This window comes from Pieris brassicae, chromosome 12 (assembly GCF_905147105.1).
Source record: "Pieris brassicae chromosome 12, ilPieBrab1.1, whole genome shotgun sequence".
In the NCBI taxonomy this organism is placed as follows: Eukaryota; Metazoa; Arthropoda; class Insecta; order Lepidoptera; family Pieridae; genus Pieris; species Pieris brassicae.
In genome coordinates, this window is record NC_059676.1 from 8,130,759 (window position 1) to 8,146,629 (window position 15,871).

The following is a 15,871-nucleotide window of genomic DNA, read 5'->3' on the forward strand; positions in this document are numbered from 1 at the left end:
AAATACTGTGCTCTTGATAAATACAAATTATTTTAACAAAATGGCTGAACTATAAAGACGTGTTTCGATTTTTGTATCAAAATGGAGCTATTTAGCGAGTGTTATTATCAAACAAACGAATTTTCAAGTTGTTCTGACGTAAGAAACATTTCTTGTGGTGAGACAGTGTATAGTACAGAGAGACTTAAGATCTACGATTCAGGACCTTGTGAGGCCCAGGAAGTGTCTATTATCGGTTTGAAGTGTTATAGACTTATTCACAAGCCTTTTTCAGACTTTTCATCTTTGTGCAATAACAAAGACATGCCTGTGTGAGTGTAAAATGACTTAGCATCCTCTATAAACTTTAAAATCCGTTAAAAATGAATAATGTACATGTTTGTCGTACGCGTAATCGCAACGAACCAAAAATGTTCTCGCCAGTAAACTTTTCCTTAACCAATTATTCCACGGACGCCCAATCGAAAGCAATGAAAAACCCTTTGGGAGATACACTATTATTTAACAACATTAATAATTTGCACTTAATTCCGGACCCGTTGAAAAAGAATTTGGCTGATTCAGTGATAACAGGGACAATGGAACAAAGAAAAGAGCGTGATAAGTTTGAAACACCCCCACCAACGTCAGAGTCAGGAGCGTTAGGTTCTTTAGGTGGCATTACCAACTTTTTTTCTGGTGTGTTTAATGTCATGACTGCTATATTTCAAAAAAGAGCTAGTTCACCCACCACCCAATATTATGATTGTTTCGATGCTGTTGATGACGGACAAATGACACCGTCTCTAGCTTGGCATCCAGCCAAGTTTGAGGTTCAAAATAAGAATTCAACTCCTAATTCCAATGATATGGATAATATGACTGTAATCACTAATTGCAAGGATAAATTAAGCAAAGTACACTTAGTCCTCAATGGAAACATTCAAAAGTGTCCTGCAACAATGTATGTTGAACCTAAATCTTTAGAAGACTCATTTGAAGATGCATTTTGCCCAGAAAACATTGTTCAGTTAGCAAATGACACCTTAATTGAATGTTATACTGCATATAATCAACATCAGCAAGAATTACTTGAAGTAGAAGCCCCAGTTATGAAGACTGAGTTTTGTAATGAAACTATGGATATTGCTAAGATTTTACCTGAAACTGATAATAAAAAATCAGATATGGATACAACTGAAAAAGATTTAAATACAGTTAATTGCAATTCAACAGATAGACAAATTGTATCCACTTGTGAGGATAAGTTAAATAAATTAAAAGAACTCTTGCAATGTAAACTTAAACAAAATGTAAATTCAGTTCAAGAAACAACAGCTATACCCATTAAGGGAGTAATATCATCTTCATTTGCCAATGAAATTGATGCACCTCGAGAAACAAAAAATAGTTTTGATGAGGTAAATGGTAGATTTTACTCTTCATCTGTAGACAGTGATGATTCGTTTCAAATTGTATTCACAGATCGGAAAAGAATACCATCTGATTGTGAGTCGGAAGATTCCTTTATTGTGTTTGATGAGTCACCAGATTGTTACACAAATATTGATGTGTTTGGTTCAGATTCGGAATCTGAAACAGAAGATTCGGGTTATGTTATGACATGCCTAAATCATTCGCTATCAAGGACTTTTGGAGATTTAACAGATGATAGCTTGTTTGGAGCTGATGTTGTTGACTGTGCTGTACAGACGGGTCATGCAGTTGAACCAGAGAAAATAAATATGTCAGATACCACACAAAGCAAAATACTAACAGAGGACAAGAATCAAAAGCCATTAAAAAAGGTATGTTGTTTTTATTATCCAACAAAATACTGTCGACTACATTATAAATAAGTAAACAAAAATATATAATATTAGATATACATATTTATATTATTAGCCCTTTTAATGTGTCGTCTTATATATAGTCTGCTATACACCACTATTTAGTTGTGGCCATTGGCTACATAATTTTAGTCTTCGCACAATATCATCCTTTTTCCATGGACTATACAACAGAAAAAATACCAGTAGTACACTGTGCTAGGTGAATTCAAACAAAGATATTACCTTACCTACTGTTATACATTAAATACGATTTTCCTTTACTATTTCCAAAAGATAAGCATAATGCATTGCTTAGTTACCATATAGTGACGCAAATAACAAATTAATAAGCAATATATTTTCCAATAAACTGATTGTTTATATTCAAGCAATTTTCAACAGAAATATATATATTTATACCAATTATATATACCAATTTGGTAAAAAATAATAATTTTGAAACAATACAATAAAAATATATGTACCTTATAATGTTGATGTCTTTCTATATCTGTTTCATTATCTATTTTTTTAAACCAAATAGATTATCTCTGTGTGCCTCAAATAATTATTGTAACGCTTAAATTGAACCCAGGAATCCACACGCTTATACGTTCTCTGCGTTAACAAGCCACAAAGCCGGTATTAAAATATTTCTTAATGCAAATTAAATGTATAATTCTATTGACTTATATTTTATCTTAGCTTACCATGTGAAGGCGATGATCGAATTAAATTTGAATAGGACCAGTCTTTCCGATTCTCGGCTATATAACTAATATACCAGTGACGAGATGTTCTTCCGTGTTGTTCCTCATTATTTAATAAAATATAGGGGAACATAGTAGTTCCCTAAAACATAGCGGTTACGCTATCGCATTTTTATTAACGAATAGGTACTCGTATCTAGACCTAGCGCTATGTGGACTAGATGTCTCCAGTAAAACAAGGCAAAAACCTTGAATGCCGTTCATAAATATCCGATAGGAAATTCCAATGATAAATATGAGCCGCATAATTTTACAAATAAATATTAAACAGTATGTATTTACGAAGATAATGTTGCTATGCATTGGAACATTTATTTGCGGTGACCTTGAATATACATAGATAGTAGCTGTTGCGAACCGTTACATCTTAACTCTTGGTGGTGGTAAGGTGATCTTATTGTATGCGATGTAGGCCTCGGATCGCTGCCGAATATATCGTTAGGGTGTTTGAAAAATCGCTAGTACATAATTCGTCCATCAAAAAATATCTATGGCCATACAAGTTGGGAAGAAAAGGCAACAACAAAGTCAAAACTTTGTTAAATTATAATTATCTAGAATTTACTAGAATTATCTTTTCGACGCCATATTAATTTCTTTGTCACCATATTCGTATTCGATTTTCACTGTAGACGATAATTATCAAATCACGATGACTATATTGTACAGTACAGTAACAGAAATATAATTAAACTTTCTACGTTCCGCAATTCCCACGAGGAAGATATACCAGTCGGTCAGTTGAAACGCCGGTCATCGTTAAATGTTCCAAAATACCTCATTTACATTAGTGTAGGACAAAGTTGCGAAGGTGATGAGGTTTCCTTGAAACTCTTTCCCTATTTACCTACACCGATGTCGACAAAGTAAATTCGCTTACGTGGTAAGCTAAGATCGTAGCAAACGCATAATCTGTGACATGATGTAACTATAATTAAAATATAAATAGCTAAGAAGTCTTAGAAGTTACGTCAGTGGTTACAATCAATGACTGTATTTGTTATTGTTTTGGTTTTAATTAAAAGTTATATGTATGTCTGAACAAAAATCATTACAGACTAGTGCAAAGTTATAGCTGTTTATGAGCAAGAATGATTTTTATATAGCTTTATTTCGAATGTATTTTAATATAACCTTACAGAACATGGAACAAGTAGCATTTACGCCTCGTTTGACCAGTTCGCAATATGTTAGTAGTTAGGTATACATTCAAGAATCGCCAAAAATTGCGTGACGTATTACTTGAACGCTCCCACTTGCGATACGAATAGTTTTAAGATTTCTGGGGATGCTTTGAAATCAATTGATATATAATTTTTCACCGCTAGGTGCGTGAAGTGAAAAATTGTTAACAAATTAATAAAATAATATGGTATATTCATACTGGATGCTTTTAATATGCGGAAAGGAGTGCCAGCGACTTTGCTATTCGGTTATTCTCTGGTATAATGCCAGTGGCGCAGTAGAATTAGTAATAACTACTTTGTGAGTTAATTTATCATAGCTGTGAAACGTTGGAGATCTTAAAATATTACGTCTATATTAACACAATCATATTACGTCAAATTGGTATATCAATGTTCCAACAATTAGTGTATTAGTGGCGCTTTCTATATGGTAGTGGAATTGATAAAAAAATATCTTATCTTGTTCAATATGAAAGGTTTATCGATAACTCGAATTTTGACGAAAAGAGCCTTGATCAGAAGTATTAGAGTTAAATACTCATTTTGACAATACCATTTTTATTAAAATTATACTTAAATTCATCATAAACACATATTTATGAAACAACTTAACTTAACCTACTAAGATTATTAAAAAAAACCTTAACACAGCACTCCAGGATCAAAGATTTTTTTGTTTCTAAGAATACAAATGCTTGAAATATTCGAATAAAAACATCACTTCCCTACCTTATGATGCAAAATCTGAGGTCATTAGTAGAGTGTAGTATAGTAGTAGCATTTCTATTAATTACTTTGTATCATGAAGGCAGGAAGGTCGAGTGTGCTTGTACCTAAATCGTAATAGCGACCTCGGCCTGCGGTCACACGTACCCAATATGCAACACAGACATATAACATTAGAATTTAAATCTCATTTAGTTAAGCTGCCGATGTATTTATTTTGCTTTTCGATTACATAAACATACAAAGGAGACGAAAGGATTGTTATGGTATATATGTGCTAATCATTCTAACATCACATTGCACTGTAGCGTTTGTCTGAAGTCGATGTGTAAACAAACACATTTATGTGATAACCCAGGCAAGGCAATGACTATTTATCCTTATATGAAATATAGAGAAATTGTTGTGTAAACAAAGAGTTTTAAGATGACGTGGCGACATAAACCCCGAAATAAATTATGTTATTGTGTTACTTCCGCTTGCATATGGCTTCGCTGATTAACTCATGTTGCTTTATCTGAAATTATAGAAGTAATTGATACGAGTAAAAATCTTGGTTCATAATATACTACTGTAAAATGCGCTCTTTATAGAAAAATAAACTCATATAGATAATGTTAACAATGAAATTATATGCTATAAATGTGTATATTAGTAGTATTGACTGTTCATAAATAACATATCTCGTTGTTTATGAAAGTCTGATTTGCTCTGATTAGACCTTCAAAGTCATTAATTAGAAGTTGAAGTAATTTTTCCATTACATTTTCTTTTTACAATTCCAATAAGCGTTCAAATGTTAAATTTATACATAGTTATTAAGGTCGCTACAATAATTAAACACGTGTAATAATCATTTCAATACTACATATACATATTGAATTCTTTTCACTAAATGTCAAAATGTATATTATGTAAATTATTGCTTCACGTTGGAATATTAGAAATACTTGATAAGACACATACGAAAGTGTCGACATCGGTTGACCGCAACGTTATCTACACTTGTATAGCCAAAAGATGTTTTAGTAAATTTGTCGAATCACAGCTCCACCTTAAAATAGTTCCATTTTTTTTCCTTTCGTTCTTTACGAGTTGTACCTCAAGTAATGTACGGGATTCTGTGGCTGTGGACCCCTTAAGAAAAATTAAAAACTGATAATATTACATGGATGATGTTAATGATATTGTCTCAGTTCCCAGTGGATTACATTAGGTTAGGTTTTTAAATTAGCAGACGCTTAATAAGATAGCTATGAGTATGAGGCCGTTAAGCTAACCTAAGCTATTTGATATAAAAATTACATTTAATATAATAAACGCGAAACGTACGTTTTCGTAGGAAAACTTCTGGAGCTAAAGAAGCTAAAGAAAGCGAATTTCCGAAGCGAGAAAGCTAAATAAAGCCATAAGTTTTACCGAAATATTGTTTTCCATCTCTCTCTCTCTCTCTTTACCATTTTGCACTTCTCAGAATAACTGTAAGGTCATTGCGCGTGAAACTGTCTCGTGACGTCACGACGTGACTCGGCTTATGACGCCACTGGTAGTAATAGAACACGATCACTTGTAATGAATGAATCACGTAGGAATCACCAAATCAAACTTTTTATTGAATTTTTGTTGTATACTTGATCATGCTAATAGTAAATAAAGAATCGCAAACATTTCTCTATACATGGTCAAAGCACGACTTTTCTTCAACTAACTGATAGCTACTTATATTATAAAGAAGAAAGGTTTGATTGTTTGTTTGTTTTCATTAAATAGGCTCCGAAGCTACTGGTCTGATATGTAAAATTCGTTCACTATTAGAACCCTTCATTATCCCTCATGTTCAGAGGCTATAGATTATTTACTTCGACATTAGTGTTTAAAAAATGCTTAATGTCTATTTACGGATAATGATTTATGTTGTAGAAACGCGTGCTACGACTGTTTGTAGAAAGATGTAGGTATGATGTTAATGCAGTTGGAACCGTACAGCATAGCTAGTATTTAATAAAAAGTACCAAAATCTAAGAAAAACCTGTGTACCTAGTGCGAGATATCTTTATAGAGGAATATAATATAAAATTACTATTTATTTTAGCATTTGTGTTCCGTTCCTTTGTAGATATAAAGAGTATATTTTAATTTCAGGTCCGCTTCTCTACCGACCCACCTAAGGTCCATGTAATGAGGGTGTGGGCTTTTGCAGCTCGACAAGCGAGAGCTGGCCACTGGGAAAGGCACGCCTTGGACCGGGATCGATTTAGACGAAGGTTTGTAATTTACTATCGTACATGGGCAATAACTGTCCAATAGTGTAAACTAGAATACATAGTCTTATAAGGCCGTATCACTGGCAAAGGTTATGCCTTAATATCCAAAATAACAATTTTTATAGACAAAGGACAGATGCTTGACTGTAAAAAATCTTCTAATTTGAAAATAAATTAATTGCAGGATCGCGGACGTAGAAATGGGTATATCCTGGGTTCTGAAGCCGCAACACCGAACTCGTGTGATGTTCCAACGCTTTATGCCTTGGTGGAATGCTGAAAAGCGACGAGAATTAGAGGAAGGGAAAGCTCTTGAAAGCAAAAAAGAATATTTAGAAAAGGAGGCAGAAAATAATAACGAAAACGTAGCAATCACAGATTTTGGTTTAAATGAGAACGAAAATGCAGGTGATATAAAAGATAATACTTCATTAAATGAAAATACAGATTGTGGTGACAATATATCATTAAACAATATGAGTGATAATAGACTACAGAATGAACATACAATCAATAGTTTAGATTGCAAAGGTTGTGATCCACAAGTCGAAAATATTGGAAAGAGCAAGATGGAGATGTTAAAACCTATAAATGAATCAGCCATTAATAGAGTAAAATGTCTTCAAGATGGACAGAAATGTACAGATAAAGAAGATGAGTCCATACATATAAATGGATTTATTAAAGAAAACGAATTTCAAAAAAGGGTAGTTAATGTTACAGAAAATATAGATAATGGCCTTGATTCTGATAATAAGGTGGACACATGACAAAGGGGTAAATTTGCTAAAGTTTTTGTTAGTGGATAGTTGTAAATAAAAGAATCCATACTTGTAATTACTCAGAAAAAAAACATGCTAATCATTAAACAAAAATTATAGTTAATTAAAATACAGGAAACTGATACCAAATTCAAAACTGTCATGCCTCGTTGGAATAATTTTGAAAGGTTTTTAGTCCATTAGATTGATTGTAAGATTGGTATCAGTGTTAGTGTATGGGGCGTGGCTTGCTATGACACGCCTTTGGCGCTGATATTGGTGCTAATATTAATAAAGAAGCAGTAAATATACAGCTCTATGTATAAAAAGTATCAAAAAGAAATTCTATCGGTTGCTCAAAATAAACAGTATTAGAAGTGGCCTTAAATGATTATGTTATTAATTTGATAATAGATATGGGGAATTTTGAACCTCTTACTTGTTTTTAAAGTCAGTCAGGGTGTGTCTATTGTCATATACTCTGAGATTACTTAACATATGGATTCTTTTATTTATCAACAGTAATGTAGATATTATTTTGCATAAAACATACTGAAAATATATTAAATAAATGTCAGATATGCATTCCTATAAGAAAATTTATTGGTTAAAACGTAATTATATACTATGAAGGGATGAAGGGATTTTGTTAGTAAAATAGGGATGCTAAGTGCCTCAATCTAGTTATCTAGATAGCACAAATGAAAAATGTAATATATGTTAAATAAAATCTATATAATTAATATATACTATCTATAAGTAATCGCCAAATTTGTTATCTGTCAAAGAGTAATTCAAAAACCAAAAGGTAGATATTATTCGAACTTTTGTGAACATATATTTATTGGGAAAGCTGTCTTTCTACAGAAACATATAATGTTTAAAATGTATATTTAAATACTTGTACATTATCGTGCTGTGCATTTGGCGATAACTGTAAAAATATTGATATTATTTAGTTTAGTAGTAAACATCACAAAATCCACAAGAGTATAAAATTTCACAATATGGAGATTTCCGTATGAACGCCATCTGGTGTCGTTGGAATGTTAAGATTCACAGTCGAGATTTATCTGATGTTCAAAACGCGACGAACTATGACTCCTGAGTCCTAAGACTTGATTCGGTTTCATTCGCAAAGCCTTCAATTTGTCCTACCCTAAGATAGATATCTCGATGCGAGTTTATTTTGCTTATAAAATAACGTGGGGTTTTTAAAATATCTCAGTTAAGCTGTGTTCCATTATCCATGTTCAGGGCTGTATCATATGTATATAAAACTAAAAATATATGGTATATATTTTACAACTAGTATATTTTTCCAAAAAGGAATTTGAAGTTTTGAATTGGTGTGGAAATGAAAGAAGCTCATCTCCCGCGATTTTACAACTTTCCCCTTTTTGCAAAAACACGATGCATCTACGACCCTGACTAATAAACTAGGCAAGAATTTCATTTTCACCTTGTATAACCATTTCCAGACTAATAAACTAGGCAAGAATTTCATTTTCACCTTGTATAACCATTTCCAGACTAATAAACTAGGCAAGAATTTCATTTTCACCTTGTATAACCATTTCCAGACGATCACCTTGCCGAAATATAATTGCTCATCTCACTAGCTTATATTGTGTTTTGTGTATTCATTATTTATTATTGCATTTAACGAAACCAAGGTAGACATCTCAAATCACACAAACATCGCCATCTCTCAAGTACTTAAATATGCGAGAATCATTGTGGGTATTCATGTAAGGCAAAAGTATATTTTAAAACGAAATATAAATTGTTGTGGTATTTTTGTTATATATGGCCTTTTTGTTCCATTAAGCACAAAATCATTAAACGCATTAGTATAATTTGCACGATAACTTGGTTACAAAAGCCACATAAATTTAAAAAAAAATTGTTTTTATATTTTTGTGCTTTGATGTTTCATGAAAATAAAATAATGTCTACTTTGGGATCTGTATAACTACTTTTAAAGATTACAAACAATAGTTATGTAAATACGTGTATAGTATCTTATTTCCGTGTACCTTATAGAATACAAATTAAAGTGTATAATATAATTTTAACAAGGGGTTTGGTTTAATAAACAATAAACGCAAATAATCGTGTTTTCTTTATTATACTTTTACCACCCCTCACAAACACACACCCACCTTGTCCCCCCTATCATCCCTTCAACCGTTTGTTTTTGTTGTTCGAAGTTTGAAGAGGCCTATCCGCACACTGAAAAAGTGCATTTTACCAAATTGAATTGAGTTGTATAACGGTTTCATATCGGCCAACTGTGCCTTTTCTGTTTACCGCAGATATTTTTTATCTGTCCACACATGCGCCGCCCAACAGCTGTGGCGTCCGCGACATTTTTCAAATGACATCACATTTGGCGACGCCCAAGTTCCAACAGAGCAAGCCGCGAAATTAGTGCCCCGTCTGGGAAAAGCTTTATTTTAATTACACAGGATAGAGTAATACATTTTTATACCTTACCTTGAATTTAGAATCTGTAATTTTTATATGATTGTTCAATCATCTCGGCGCCAATACATTGTACGATATTTTGCAATATTAAAATGGAGTATGGTGTTAAAGAGAACCGAATCGCTGTGATTGGATTACACAAAATAGGTTAAAACTCGTAAAGCGTAGTGTTCGTACGTAAAAGATGATCAAAGTAGTAAAGGAAAGAATTCGAAGAAATCCTGTCCGAAAGCAAAAGATTTTATCTCGGGAGATGAAGATAACACCTAGAACCATGTCGCGTATTTTAAAAGATGACTTAGGACGTGTAGCCTATAAGAGCTGTACTAGTCATTTCTTAACTGGTATTTTAAACAAGAATAGGGTGGTAAAACCGAAACAACTACTGAAGCGGTACGCAAAGGGAAGTCACAAAAAAAATTTGTTTACGGATAAGATTTTTTTTACGATTCAGCAACATTTAACAAACAATATCATCGCATTTATGCTCAAAGCTCTAATGAAGCATTCCAATTAGTCGACAGAGTGCAACGAGGGTACTATCCGACTTCAGTGATGGTTTGGTGGAGTATTAGCTATGAAGGAGTGACTGAGTCATACCTTTATGAAAAAGGTATCAAAACATCGGCACAAGTGTAACAAGATACTATTCTTGAGAAGGTAGTGAAGCCTCTTAACTTTAATGTTCAATAACCAAGAATGGTCCTTCCAGCAAGACTCGGCGCTGGGTCATGAAGCTCGGCCTACACAGACTTGGTTGGTAACGAACGTTTCGGACTTCATCAGAGCTGAAGACTGGCCGTCGTCTAGTCCCGATATTAATCAGCTTATCAGGATTATGATTTATGGTCAGTTTTAGAAATTAGGGCTTGCTCTAAACGCCATGATAATTTGGAATCACTAACACAATCCGTACGATTGGCAGTGAAGAATTTACCATGGAAAGAGTGCGTGTGTGAGTGAGTGTGAATGGTGAGATTTTTTTTTTACTTAGTTTCAGTATTTATGGCTAGAAAATTAGATTCCGTCGAATTCCATTAATTCTAACGATGTGTGCTTGTGAGTTTTTATTAAATCAATGAAACACTGGTCGCTACACAATATAGTTTTATAAATTATATACTATTACTATAAAAAAGAGAGTAGCCAATCTCATCTCTGAGGTGGTAAAGACGAGCCCTGGCTCAGGACCTATTAATTTTCTGGCTATGCGCGAATTTAACACTCGCTCGTACGGGGAAGGAAATCTCGTGAGTAGTGGCCTTAGACTTATACACAGAGGGCTGATCAACTACTAGCCATTAAAAAAAACAAATGACCACGAAACTGATACAAAAGTCTGAGGATTGAAGAGTTGTAGTTGGGTTTTTTAACTACCAAAAAAAATAGGAAATTGTCTTATTCTTTTATTTTTTCAACACGTTCCATTGGTCTGGGGCTATCTTGAAACGGTGGCAAGCCGAACAGTTCTGGTTTGAAGTCCAATAGCGTTTTGATGACTAAAGTTGCTTGACGAGTTTGATCGCGGTCGAGACGTGAATCCGGGATCATCACAACCTGGAATTTAGCTGGTGATAAAAACTAAAACATATTTATGAGTGTTCTTCTAAATTGTACAGGAGCAGGAGGAGAATTTTTTAATTTATATACCCGTTATATAAATTAAAAAATCCCTTTGGAAGGTCCCATCACTTAACGTATTCATCATAATCCGATCACTTACAAGTAAAATATGTTTAATCCATGGACAACACAACGACAATATTTTGAAGAAAAATAATGATGTGATCTATTATTTGTAATATAACATTAATTATAAAAACCTGCATTCCTGCTTCTTTGGCCGCCAGCACCCCAACAGCTGAGTCTTCAAACACAAGACACTCCCTCGGTTTTGGCTTATTCGGGAATCGTGAAGCGGCCACCAAATATATGTCTGGCTGTGGCTTACCCCGGTACACTTCTGGGTCTGTGACGCTTACCTATGCATACATTAGTAGTGGAGTATTTTTTATAGAAGGGTGAGGGGAACGATATTGCAGGACGCCCATGAAGGGTATTTTAGTTGGTGCGTTGCCGGTCTTTGGTATGCTCTCTTTTTAAGCAATTGATCGAATCGACTCCCAGGGAAGAGCTCCACCGGGAGTCGATTCTCCGTGGTAATACCAACACTAACAGACTGCAGAAAAATAATCTACAATTGTTCAGAACCAGATTATTATTATTATTAATTATTTATTTTAAAAGAGATGTTCTTCCACCGGACGATATTATTTACTAATGGTGATTTTCTGGTATTTACAAAAATATATAATATGATTGTATTCAATAGCTTTTATTTTTATATTTATTACACTTACATAAGTTTGTGCTTTTTTTCATATTAACATTAACTATGCAAAAATCTCAGTTTTGTATCGCGCAACCCAGACGTACAACGACCAATATTTAAGCCTTGACTTGTTTAAGCAATCGTGGAATATGGTTGAAAGGAGCATTAAGAATATCCATAGCGCAAAATCACCTGCATCATGAGCATACGCCACATACACACCTTCACGCATCGCAGCCAAATTAGGTATTACTTAGTTAAATGTATTAAATATTTATTATTGTTTTTTCCCTCTTGTAAAGGTTTGAACTTTTTTGTAAATATTACGTATTCCATCTTTTGCTATAGTAGTGTAATTGTTTGTTTTTATATAGCTGTAGGATTATGAAATAAATAAATAATCTAAATAACGACTTCATATGTAATTAATCATTTGTAATTGCAATACATACATTTTCTTTATTCATGATTTTTATAAATAAAATTTAATTGCTTAGACATTATATCATCAATGAGCTCACCTTATGGTGGAACAAGCCGAATAGTTTAGGTCGAGCTGTTGCTTGCAACCTTACAGCTTGCTCCGTAGCATTCGTAGCTAGCGCCATCGGAATCTTATGATCGTGTAGATGAGTTAGTAATCTTTCAGCGCCTTTAAATATATAAATTATATTCCGTAGCCACTTGCCATTGCATTTACTATATTTTTAGCGATACTAGTCATTACTGTAATCCCTTGATTATAATTAATATTATTATAGTACCTTTCAGTAACGGTGCACCTGGCAAAATCTTTTGAGCCAACTCATTCATTTGGCGTTCAAATTCATCAGGAGACACGGGTAACTTTAGTTCCCTCACCACTGTGGTGCAAATTGCTTTATCCGTCTCTCCATACAACTAAAATTAAAAAGGTAGTCAATTCCCCTCTTAACACAGAAAATGGCGCAGATATCGTTTCGCTGCAGCCATAGAGAAGAATAATCGTGAACACAGCATATGAATAGCTCATACATAAAAATAGGCGTATGCAACTCTGAAGGCCATCCATGGTCTTCACCACCATTGTTGCTATTTCAGAATGTAAACTTCGCTTTAAAATAACAAAACTGCTTTAAGTTTACGCTTAAAAGTAGAAGAAACCCTTGATCTCTCCAGAATGTATATCATCATCAAATAATAACTTGATGATCATGGACCCATCTGTTAACCAAAATAACAAAAGTTTAACTATAAAACAAAATGACATCTTAAATGAATTTGTACCTATTCCGTTTTCACCGCGCGCTTGAAGACGTATGAATCTGGATGGACTGGTTAGATATTTGACTAAATTCAAAGTAGTGTAATACAATAACATTTTCCAGAGACATTCACCAAAAGACAACTTCCTTCTATAGAAGCTTTTGTTAACTTAGATATAATATTTACCTTTATTTGTAAATCCTTTGGGTATTTTTTGTTATATTTATCGCATATCTGTTTGATCATTTTATGGTACATTATTTCAGAATCTGAAAAATAAATTAATCAAGATTGTATTAAAACAATATATTAGGTCCTTACATATGAAATTGGCGTATTTCGTACTGGCCACTTTGACCTCAAATACCTCCTCTTTGGTTAGGAATTTCAAATTCAAGTTTGTACAGCTATTTACGCATGTATTTGTGCTTCGATGACCGTCATTCATTTGCTTTTTTCTTCTGTTTTTTTCTGTTTGCGTCACTCATTTTACAAAATGGAAAACTTAAAGTATCGCATTATTTACGAGTACGAGTTCCGCCGTGGCACTAGTGCTGCGGAAACGACTCGATGGGTGAATGATGTGTATGGCGGTCATGTTGCAAAAGAAAACACAGTTCGTTTTTGGTTCCAATGTTTTCGTTCTGGAAATTTCGACCTGCAGAACAAGCCCCGTGAACGGCCTGAGACCCAAGTTGATAATGAAGTATTGAAGGCTATTGTGGAAGCGGATCCATCGCAAACCACGTCCGAGTTAGCTGCAGGCTGCGGTGTTAGTGATAAAACTGTTTTAATTCACTTGAAGCAAATTGGGAAGATTAAAAAGCTTGAAAGGTGGGAATCCTCACGAATTGACTGAAGCAAACCGGCAAACGCGCGTCGACTGCTGCGTTACATTACAGAACCGGCACAATAATGAAGGTATTTTAAACCGAATTACCACATTACCTGTGATGAAAAATGGATTCTTTACGATAATCGGAAGCGCTCAGCGCAATGGTTGGATCCTGGCCAGCCAGCCAAATCCTGCCCCAAGCGAAAATTAACCCCAAAAAAGTTACTTGTAAGCGTTTGGTGGACTAGTGCCGGTATTGTTCGTTGCAGTTTTCTCAAATCTCGCCAGACTATTACGGCTGATGTCTATTGTCAGCAATTGCAAACCATGATGGAAAAGCTAGCGGCTAAACAACCTATGCTGGTCAATCGCTCCACGCCACTGCTACTTCACGACAACGCTAGACCACACACTGCACAACAGACGGTTACCAAATTAGAAGAGCTTCAATTGGAATGTCTGAGACATCCTCCGTACTCCCCGGACCTTGCTCCAAAAGATTACCATTTTTTCGTAATTTGGACTTCTTGCAAGGGAAAAAATTTAACTCTGATGGGGCAGTCCAAATCGCCTTCACAGATTTTATTGATTCCCGTCCGACTGGTTTTTTTAGTAAAAAATAGGGATCAATAAACTACCTATGCGATGGCAAAAGTGCATAGAAAACAATGGTTCATACTTTGATTAATTAAATATATTATATTTAAAAATATTCGACTTTTTGTTCCTCCCATACAAAACGCCAATTTCATATGTAAGGACCTAATATATATATATATATATTATATTTATATATGTGTATTTATGTATATTTCAATCATAATGCTAAGTAGATCCTTCTTAGTACGCTTCTACTTTTGTTGCAGTACGTACTTAGTGGAGGCGTCGTGTATTTAGATATGTTAAGAGAATAAGAAAATTGTAAATAAGTATGATTATTTGCTCTCCTTGCACGTACGTTGAAACGTATAATCATCTATAGACTACGTTCAAGAACACGTATGAGTTTCGCGGATGAGCAATACAACATAATTATTTACTTACTTAAAACAGTACCATCCATATCAAAAAGACAATGGGTCACTTTATGAAATTTGTGTTGAAATCGTACGCCTTCTAGAAAGGAGTACTCGTCGTGTATAGAAAAAAAATTGCATGTTTTTTCAGTCGACTCAACGTAATCATTTTTTTTTGTTTTCCTTCTAATTAATGAGATAATTGTTGAATTAGATTGTTACTTTACATTTTTAGGTGAGCTTTTTTTGGACGTCGTGATTAATTTCTGACATACATTGTCTTCAAGGAAATAAGAAAATCTTTGACGCTTTTGAAATACACTGTTTTAAAATTCGCGCGGCATAGGTATGTGTAACATAAATCGACAATAATGAGATTGCGAACTGTAGCCTATAGAAGCTATTTAATCTGTGCGCTTGAATTTACAAAAAAA

General features: G+C 34.0%; 2 protein-coding genes across 3 annotated transcripts; one reads left to right on the top strand and one right to left on the bottom strand.

Annotated features, from left to right (window-relative positions):
- Positions 1-13: 13 nt before the first annotated feature.
- Positions 14-9,325, top strand: LOC123717051. 2 transcript variants are annotated; one of them, XM_045672813.1, is made up of 4 exons: positions 14-1,787; positions 6,637-6,758; positions 6,943-7,313; positions 7,437-9,325. In XM_045672813.1, exons 1-4 carry the CDS (start codon positions 363-365, stop codon positions 7,526-7,528), a joined length of 2,010 nt encoding a protein of 669 aa, XP_045528769.1. In that variant the 5' UTR covers positions 14-362; the 3' UTR covers positions 7,529-9,325. The 2 variants fall into 2 exon arrangements, with proteins under 2 accessions (XP_045528769.1, XP_045528768.1); XM_045672812.1 differs by having other exon boundaries at positions 6,943-9,325.
- Positions 9,326-11,402: 2,077 nt separating this feature from the next.
- LOC123717290 (probable pseudouridine-5'-phosphatase) lies at positions 11,403-15,770 on the bottom strand. The gene is made up of 6 exons (XM_045673205.1): positions 15,466-15,770; positions 13,773-13,855; positions 13,106-13,241; positions 12,863-12,993; positions 11,833-11,991; positions 11,403-11,566 (listed from the first exon to the last, which is right to left on the bottom strand). The coding sequence occupies exons 1-6, from the start codon at positions 15,482-15,484 to the stop codon at positions 11,408-11,410; spliced, it is 687 nt and encodes a 228-aa protein (XP_045529161.1). The 5' UTR covers positions 15,485-15,770; the 3' UTR covers positions 11,403-11,407.
- Positions 15,771-15,871: the final 101 nt, after the last annotated feature.

What these genes read in the sequence shown, in the direction of transcription:
- LOC123717051 (XM_045672812.1), top strand. Translation starts at nt 363, where the DNA reads ATGAATAATGTACATGTTTGTCGTACGCGTAATCGCAACGAACCAAAA. An exon ending in ATCAAAAGCCATTAAAAAAG is followed by an intron (nt 1,788 to 6,636) that starts GTATGTTGTTTT and finishes TTTTAATTTCAG; the next exon opens with GTCCGCTTCTCTACCGACCC. An exon ending in CGGGATCGATTTAGACGAAG is followed by an intron (nt 6,759 to 6,942) that starts GTTTGTAATTTA and finishes AATTAATTGCAG; the next exon opens with GATCGCGGACGTAGAAATGG.
- LOC123717290 (XM_045673205.1), bottom strand. An exon ending in AGGTGCACCGTTACTGAAAG is followed by an intron (nt 12,994 to 13,105) that starts GTACTATAATAA and finishes ATATATTTAAAG; the next exon opens with GCGCTGAAAGATTACTAACT. An exon ending in TCGGCTTGTTCCACCATAAG is followed by an intron (nt 11,992 to 12,862) that starts GTGAGCTCATTG and finishes ATGTATGCATAG; the next exon opens with GTAAGCGTCACAGACCCAGA.